Here is a 9,853-nt window from a genome sequence, read left to right as displayed (position 1 = left end):
TTTATTTCACATCTGCACAGCAGGTAGCGTCCATGATGTGAAATGACTTTTATCGTCTATGTGTAACAACAGACAAAAGGTCTGAATATGTGTGTGTGTTCGCTGCTGCAGACAAAGGTTTGTGCATGTATGAAGGAAGAGGAGCAGAGTATATGTACATGATGGGAGTGAAGGTGGGGAAAAAATGACACATTTATGATTATTGTCACATTTTAATGACTGTTTTATAGATAGTAGCTCTGCATGAAGATATTTCAAGGTAATTTTTTTCTAGGAAACATCTGCTGACACAAAAAGCAATGCATGAGTCCTTCTTGCTTACATACTGTATTTATCTTAAAGTGAAGTGAAGTTGTGAAAAAAAAATTCCAGTTATCTTAAACTTCAGGAAATTAAGGGAATAAATATAGATCACAATGTTTTTCTGTGAAGTGAACACAAGAGCACACATCACACAGTGTCGAGAAAAAGGAAAAAACTGTGTCAAAAGTTTGTCTTTGGTGCTCAGGAAGTGACATGTTTTATGTTTCTGATTTGTGTCGTTAATTATGTTTTGGTTTTTTTTACCTCTATAAAGTTGTAAATAAATAAATATAAATAAATATATAAATATATCTCCATGAGTGGCAAAATTTTACATAAGTGCAAACTTCAACGAAATTCAAAGGACAAAGGACGTCACTGACAAACTGTTTGATATGATCATGTGTCATAAACTAAAAGCTTGATGACAGTGAAACCTCATACAGTGACTGTACAAGAACAGACAGACACGTGAAGGTGAGGCGCATAAATACATACTTCAGGTGTCAAGAGAGTGCAGACGTGTGTGTAACAGGAGCAACATCTCCAAACTGGTTTTACAATTGCTGCGTTTGTTTACTTGTGTGTGACGGCTGCATATTTTAGGTTCACGTTCATGTTCTTTAGACAGCAAACACAGAGCCGATACATCCTCACATAGAGTTTGTGTGTGTATGTGTATGTGTGTGTGTGTGTGTGCATAGAGCCCACGGTGGGGGTGAGGCAGCTTAACGTAATAAAGCATGTTGTATTGACATCTGTGTTGTGTCTATTGATTCCCCATTATGGAGCTAACAAACCTGCCTGGACGCTTTGTCATTCGCAATCACGTTAGCACCGGGACTCACCAACAACGCTGCCCCTTTTAAAATCTGATCCATACACACTCACACACACACACACACACACACACACACACACAGAAGCAGGTGTCCTTACATGTGCACACTTCCTTGCATTCCTACACATCCGCAGCAATCGTTCATGTCACCATACACATTCACACACACCCAAGTCCACCCACACACACACGTTGGAACCACAAATTCTCACACGCATACACACACACAAATGGCGTGGCGAGAGAGTAGTCAATGCTGGCTAATCAATAGTGGTGGAAGGTTAAAACCACTCACACAATGGGCAGCTATGAGCTGCTTGTGGTTTCCAGATAAACCACGCATGCCGGGAAGATCCATAACTGACCTCAACGTGCAATTATTGAATCGTCTACCTGCTCACACACAGGGCCAGTTACACCCCGCTCAACCCCCCCTTCTCTCTATCTAAAACACACATACACAAATAAGCAAAAAATGCATCAATTTTCTCTCTTCATAAACCCATAAAACTGCACACTGCTGCGGCCACAGCACATTCAACTACACACAGACATGTTCTTTTTTCTCACTTATGCTCATTCAAAAACACACATACCTGCTGCATATACCACCACATTACCACAGACAAAGAAATGCTGCTTCTAGTCTGAACTAATTCTCTGCATTCTCTTGCTCAAACACAAATACCTGCTTATACATACATGCACAAACACACACACACACGGACGTACACACACACACACACACACACACACACGCACGCACGCACGCACGCACGCACGCACACACACACACACACACACACACACACACACACACACACACACACAAAGCCAATTAATCCAGACACACAGGCCTTTGCTTAGGCCCAGTTTGGTGTGGCCCAGACAACACAACCTCCTACTGGGCACTGCGAGGTGAGGATCCTGGGTGTGAGAGGAGGTAGTTATCGAGCAGCACGGAGCACTTTGTGTGTGTGTGTGTGTGTGTGTGTGTGTGTGTGTGTGAGAGTGTGTGTGTGTGTGTGTGTGTGTGAGTGGGCTGAAGGTTTGTGCTTTGAACTCTGCAATAAAAGTTTCTCTGCGCTGTTGTTAAACAATAGAATAGAATAAAACAGGTCAGAATAGAATACTATTGTTTCATTGCCTTATTGTTTCAGTATTTTCTTGCTGCAGTTAATTTAGATCCAAGATCAAATTTTTCTTTTTGTTTGTTTTTGTTTGTTTGTTTTGCTTGTTCTCTTTGTTGTATTTTTAATAACACCTGCATAACATATTTTTTACACAGCTGTTTGATCGTGTGTCCTCATGACTTGTCATCATTTACTTATGTTTTACTACTGCGTATAGAAGTAAACTAACAAGAAAAGCAGGTAGTAGAACAAACAGGTTTGACCAGAGAATAAAATGAATACTGTGCTGAATAACTAAAGCTGGGATAAGAGGCCTCTTGGAGTAGCCAACATAAATAAACCATCCCTCCCAATCCAGACACGTGCCGTCTTTCTGTGAATTTGACAGCTCTCAGTTTTATATGGGCCACAGTGGCCCTGGAGGATTTTACAGCACTGTACATAAAATAAAAGAGCATTTAGATTTCCTTTGTTGTGGTGCAGAGCAGGGACAGAGCAGCGGCAGCTACAGGTCCCTCTCTGCCCTGCCTGCCCTCTGAAAACCACACAGCAGAAGAGAGACTGTCTGGTAAGATCTCTGAGCTGCACAAAAGACAAGCTGTTTAAGTCTTTGTGGCAAAGCTGTGAAGCTGAAAATGAGCTGAGAAACATCAGTCTCTGCTCGTCAGCAGTGGATCCAGATGCTTGATTGGCACGCGTGTGTTAATGACAAGTAAACAAGATAGAACTCAAGGAGGACATGCATGTTTGGATAAATGAATGACTGAGAAATTACATTTTATCCTCTCCTTTCTGTTCTTCCTGCTCAGAGAAATTAAAACAATCACATTTTAGCCACAATAAATTAATTTAAAAGCCTGAAAAAGTAAATCTTACAAAAATGAAAATACACACAGCAATCCTCGCAAATACAACCATGGAAAATGTGTTCTATCACTACTGGTCTTACGAAATCAATGCATAGACTTTTTGCTGTGGGGGTATGATGTCTTTACTCAAACACCATTATGCTAACAAGCTGGGATTGGACATTTATTCACTAAAAGCACTTGAGTTGTAAACCTGAAGGGTTTTTTCTGCATATTTCATGACCTCACTATACAAGCGTTTGTACTCACAAAGCAGCACTACTAGTGGTTTGGATAAAGGTGAATTTCAGAGCAAAGAAGTGTCAAGATTTGATCAATCAAGGTTTTCTTTTTTATTCTAATAATGAAATATTTTTACTCATATTCAGACTTTCATTTCCACACATAGTAATAATACTTCCACTAGTATAGAGAGCTTCTAATACAACACCAAAACACTGAACTCAGACTGTTAGATTACCTTCAGTTGGGATTGTTTACTGCCGTCAAATGAAGAATTCATTTTCAAAAGTATATTATTAATATGAAGAGATGAAATGTATAAAGAAACAGTCTTATGAGTGTTTTAAAAGCGTTTACTGTGGTGAAGTGTCTTAGGCCCAGCTGAGCTGAGGCCAGCTGTCTCAACACTGTAGTGTTCAAAAGTCGAGCTGACAAAAAACCCATAAGCCCTCAGTTTAGATCCAGTATAGAGCCACTGTCTGCTAGCGTCTGCTGTTTAGGACCTCTCTCTCTCTCCGTCTCCACTGAACCTCGCTCACCTCATCTCAGACTTCTGACTCCTCGTCTTTGCTCACACTAACGCAAACACACCCCGATGACACACACACACACACACACACACACACACACACACACACACACATACACTTACAGGTGCAGCAGGTAATCGTATAGATGCACACATGCACACCTTGGTCAAAGGCGCAGATCAGAGAGGGACAGAGAATTGTGGGTAACAGACTTAGCTAAAGTGGCTTATGGGGCCCGGCCAAACCACACCAGGCAAATCCAATTCAGCAACCTCCCTGACCATAGGGAACGAGACAGAGCGACAGAGAGAAAAAGAGGGAGAGAGAGAAAGAGAGAGAAGGGAGTTTGCATTTTACTGAAAAGGCTTTCGTGTCAAGTGAATACTTCACAGAAATTAGAGAGAGACAGAGAGAAAGAGAGAGAGAGAGAGGGAAACAGAGGATTCTGAGTTTCTTTCTCTCCAGAGATTAAGGATGAAAGACAGAGAAAAAAACAGAGGGGAAAGGAGGGATGAGTGTTGGCCTTTGCTCTCCTGCGTTTATTTCTCTCATGTGTACTGGATGCTTATCACACCAACATGTTTAAATAAAGAAGCAGCTCGTACAGGAACTTTGACCCCTTCATTTTCTCATGAGGAAAAACACAAGGGAGACAGAGCTGAGACCTGCTGCCTCACTCACACTTTCATTCATTCAGTCATTCATTTTTTCACCTATTTATTCATTTGTTAAATGATTTTACTGCTGTAATTCAATCATCCTCAAATTCATGTTCATTTATTTGTCCTTTAGACTGTACTCTGTTATTTAAATTATTGATTTTTTTCACTCAATCATTATTTTATTCTTACATTTCATCATTAATACATTGCCTTTTTTATGGTTATTTACTCTCATGATTTCACTCTCATTCAGTCACTGTTTTTATTGATTCAGTTCACTGATTCTTTCACCTGTTAATTCTCTAACTGATACTTTAACCTTCTAGTTCATTTATTATTCGTTTATGCACTCACTCATACAGTTATTCATTCAATCATTCATTCACTCGCTCACTCCCAGCCTCCACCTCTGCTCCTTGCGCTCTCATCATGTCTTTTACTTTAATTTCTTAAAGGACCAACAGAGAAACTGACCTCCCCCTCCCCCCCTCCACCCCCACTCCCAAACAGGAGCCAGTGGTTATATGTCGCCTGTCAAAGCAGCTCTCATTAAAACCTCAACCGTTTTTCTCCTCCTGACACCTACTTAAGGTGATAGCCTGAATTACCCCAGCACGGCTCGGCACGGCTCTCCCTGCACACCTAACCCCCCCCCCACATCTGTCATTTGAAATTTCCGCCTGGATGGATTAAGGCGGTGAGGATGGGGACGGGGGGAGCCACCGGCACCGTCACCCTCTAGGAGCCCCCACTCATGTTCACACACTTCAGCACACACACACACACACACACACACACTCACACGGTTTGTGTCGAATCGGTGACCAACGTGTAGCAAAGTTTAAAAAACCTCCACAGGTGGTGAGACGAACAGAGGCAGGTGGAATAAAGTGTGGTGAACTTTGACCTCTAGCAGGGGCGATCATCATGAGAAAAAATATTGAATTAAACAGAATTTTTTTCCATTTTCTAGTGTAGTGTGTTTAAGCGTCCAACACATTAACTTCCACCTTTTCACTCTGTAGTAACCCAATAATAAATGTATGGATACTATACTGAACAAATATCACAGATAAGTGTTACAGCCCTTTAGGAATCATATAGAAAAGTGATTCCACTGGAGATGAAAAAACTACCATAAAACACACTGCTATTATTGATCACGTTTAGTGAGTCACTAAAGCAATATTATAGTGATCATGAGGTATTAAAGTGTAGCATAAAGGCATGATAAGGTCATTAGAGTAAGTAAGTATTGATTGACAGACCCACTGTAAGTCCCTTTAGTGAAACGCCAATTACAGGAATATTACACAACTACAGAATTAAAGTAAGTCCTTTAAGGAATATTATAGTGTGCTATTAAGTCAGTTTTATTTTGACAAACATTTGAATTTCACTCTCACAGAAACTGTCGCTCTATTTTCTCCTCACATCATCTCCTGTCTGTGTAGCCAAAGTTTCTCCCTCAGCCGACTTGATACTCCTGTTTTCCCAATGTGGCCCCAGTCAGAGATCAATACCCTCTGATCGATAGATGCCAATGAATATTCCCCCCTAACCTGACCGAGAAAGAGTGAAAAGACTGAGAGGAGAGGAGCGAGGAGACAGGAGAGAGGAGACAGATGGGATGGAGCTGGAGATGGATGGATTGTGAAAGAGCAAAAGATGAGGATGAGAGTGTGGCGCCTCTGTGAGACTGTGATGGATGCTAATGAGCCAGATATTTATGCATCCAATTTTGGGTGTGTTTTACATTCTGGATTTATATGCAAGTAAGTATTCTAGTTCAACTCTGCTTATTTTGGTAATAAATTCACTTTTATCTTTTCAAGGAGATACAGAGGTAAAGACAACAGTGGCAAAAAAACTATGCTCCTCCTGGTGAGATATTTAATGTTCAAATTTTCCTTCAATTTCAGGCAGCTCAGAAAAAGGAAAATCATTACTAATTCAGAAGACAAGGTGATTTGAATGATTTGAAAAGTATCTTAAGGCTTTGGCAGATTTTCCTTTCTTACACAAATTACATCTGAAGACTCCATAAGCTGCTAAATAACTTTGTAAGATGCTTATTTTGCAAACCAATAAAACAAATTCAAATATGGAAATTTGCTTGGTAAAGTGAAAGTTGTGTGTTGTATCATATTTATTAAAATACGGAGCATTAAAAGTAAAAAGTAGATGGTAAACATGTCATTTCTTTTAGTTTGTGGTTAAATTTGAGGTCAAACTAAAATAAGAAAATATCATGTTGTGCAGTTAAACCTGTGTTGAGATCAAGCTATAGCTAATGACCGGGTTTTATTCCTTGTGTTGGGGCACAGTGGTGAGAAAGGGCCGGTGAAAAGGCGTCTTACCGGGGCTGGACCGCGGAGCCAGCGAGGACTTGAGTCTCCAGGCGCTGAAGTCGGACGCTGTTCTCTGAAAGACGAAGGGGACCGGCAGGGGGACAAACATGGTCCTCTGTCGACCTGGGGGTCGTTGTTGTTGTTTTTTTTTTTTTATTTTAGTCTCACTTTTCTTCCTCTCTTATCCGTCGTTCCTTCCGTCGGTCTTTTGCCTCTCTTCGTATGCTTTCCAGGTTTGTGGGCAGCCGTATGTAAAAACGCTGGGATGGTTTGGAGGAAGGAGACTCAGTGTTTTGCCTTTTCTCTCCGTGGATCGAGCCTGTGCCTCAGCGGATTCACATTTCTCTGTTTTTGGATATTTCTTTAGCTCTGGGATACAGATGGATGTTATGATCCTCTCACTTGTGTCTTCTCGGAGTCAACTAGTCCGGCACACACACACACACACTACACACAGCAGGGCGCGCAGCGACGACTGTTTGGCTTTGGGAGAAAAAAATAAAGCTACCAGTGTTGCTCCATGCAGGCTAATACAGGCTGCAGGTGACTGGACAATGGATAATATCTGTTATCATTGCACCCATGTGAATCTAGTGCAGTTGGTGCTCCTCTCTCAGCTGCTCTCTGCTGGATGTAACACAGACACAATTAGTCTCCATTTATTGTGTCCAGACAGCTGTGCGTAAAGATCGCAGTGGCTCGCGGTCTGTCTTTCTCCTCCTCGGGTTTGCTTTGGTTTAGGCTTGGAAAAGACACATTTCTCCTCCTGCAATCTCATGAAAAGTCTCAAACAAACACTGTCCACCGGTGAATCCTCGGTATGGAAAAATGGGGGAAAAAACTGTCCTTGTAAGACTGGAGTTGCTTCTTTCGGATTCTCGTAAAGATTTGGTTAGTAGCTGGCTGGTCTGCTGGAGAATACATGCACACAAAGCGACACAATAATAAAACGCAAAAGCATTATTTGGTAAAAGATAGAAATAATCAAATAATAAAGTAAGGCTACGCAGGCACCTCCTGTCTGACTTTCGCTCCTCCCTCTCCTCCCCTCGCTGTTTCTCTCTCCCTCTTTCTCTACCGCGGGTCACTAATTAAAGCAAAATCAATAGATAAATAAATGAATAAATCCATATCAATAAGTGCACCTGTCCTCTGGTTTCCTCCTGCAATGATGCGAAATCAAGAAAAAGAGGAGGAGGGAAAAAGCGATACCCCCTTTTCTTTTTACGCTGGAGTGTCTTTTCTTTGGCTCTGCTTCGCCATCCGCCGGTGTGTATCTCTCTCTCTCCCTCTCTCTATCTTTCAGTCTATCTCTGTGTGTATCCTGCGTGTGTGTGCGCGCGTATCTGCGTCCCCTCAGTTTATTTTGGGAACCCCGGTGGTTTCGGTCCGACACCGCGCAGCCTGAACGCACTCTGGCACGGCGAAGCGCTCCGGCCGGGAGGCAGACACAGATACCCCCCCCCCCCCCCCCCCTTTTTTTAACCCCCTTTCCCTTCCCTCCCCTCTCTGTTCCCCCTTTCTCTCTCTACCCCCATCACCCCCAACACACATATACACACACCATATACATGCATACAAACAGACACAACCCCACTTTCTCTGACCGCATTTGAACAGTTGTAGTTCCTCTAATGTGTATAATTGAGATTAAAATTATAGAAACCAAATGTAAAGACCATTTCCATGTGTTGGACACAATACAATGCATTGACAATGATTATATTAAAATCCATTTCATCACAGGATTGATTCTCCAGCAGTCTAGCCTATGTTGACTTACTAACATCTGGGAATATACCCCTCAACCCACCCACCCCCTCTACACATTCACACTCTCTCTCTCGCCCTCTTTTTGACCACTATAATCCCGTACAAGACTAGTGCAGATCCAGCCAATTGATCTTCTGATTACTTCATTATAATGAAGCCAATAATCACATCATCGTCGGCCTCAGAGAAATCGATCGCCTCTTCACAATGTGCGGACATGAATTCAAAAGGGGGGGAACCTTTGATGTATATTTCAGCAGGTGGATCTATCTCCCTCTCTCGGTCTCTCTCCCTCATATAGATTTACGTGGGTCTGGCCTACGCAAGGTCACCTGCAGCACTCAACCAATGTATTTTTTCTCCCACACAGAGGTGAATAATCAAAGCCTGCAGAGCCACGGGTGTTAAATTAGTAATTATTTTGGGCTCGGGAAGGCTACGTGTGTGAGTGCGTAAAATGTGCGTAAAATGTCAGTTGAGCTGAATCTAAATTGCATGCGTTTTTCCCATTAAGGCTCGGTGAGAACGTTTTAGCTGGTGTTCTGTGTGTGCATGTGTGTGTGCGTGTGTGTGTGTGCGTGTGTGTGTGTGCGTGTGTGTGTGTGTGTGTGTATGTGTGTGTGTGTGTGTCCGAGGAAAGGTGCCTCCTGGCCATCACCTCTCTCCTCTCCTCACATCCTCACTATAGTCCACACACCACCACCCGGCTGCCGGACGCACCGCCCCGCTCTGCGCTGTGCATTCACACTCAAGATTATCGCCAACATGGATTTTTTTAAATAGAAAAATCTATGCGCTAAATATCGCAGTCAATAAAAGAAAATCGACCACACACACACACACACACACACACACACACACACACACACACACACATACACACACACACACACACACACACACACACACACACACACACACACACACACCTCCCTCTATCAGTCTCTGTATACACTTCGAGGTGGGACTGAGCTGTTAATAAGTTATCGATCAATTATGGCCCTCATATGTGGAAGGGCCTCGGGCACTTTGCAAATGCTAATGTCTATAAAGGGAGAGAAAGAGAGCGTCACATATAAACTATCTGCTGTTCGGTTAAAACATCATTAGAAGCGTCCTCTGACTTTACAGCATGAACAGTATGTAGCTACTGCAGCTGATGGTACACA

General features: G+C 42.4%; 1 protein-coding gene across 1 annotated transcript in view; it reads right to left on the bottom strand.

Annotated features, from left to right (window-relative positions):
• LOC130183317 (POU domain, class 2, transcription factor 1) overlaps positions 1 to 8,293 on the bottom strand; it is a 64,494-nt gene extending 56,201 nt beyond the window's left edge. The window contains exon 1 of the mRNA XM_056398618.1: positions 6,921 to 8,293. Within this exon, the coding sequence (XP_056254593.1) occupies positions 6,921 to 7,020 (100 nt within the window). The 5' untranslated portion in view covers positions 7,021 to 8,293. The remainder of the gene's footprint in view (positions 1 to 6,920) is intronic.
• Between the last annotated feature and the right edge of the window lie 1,560 nt (positions 8,294 to 9,853).

The sequence above is a fragment of the Seriola aureovittata genome, chromosome 16 (genome assembly GCF_021018895.1).
Source record: "Seriola aureovittata isolate HTS-2021-v1 ecotype China chromosome 16, ASM2101889v1, whole genome shotgun sequence".
Classification (NCBI taxonomy): Eukaryota; Metazoa; Chordata; class Actinopteri; order Carangiformes; family Carangidae; genus Seriola; species Seriola aureovittata.
Note: the sequence above shows the minus strand (reverse complement) of the source record. Positions and strands in the feature narration are given on the sequence as shown.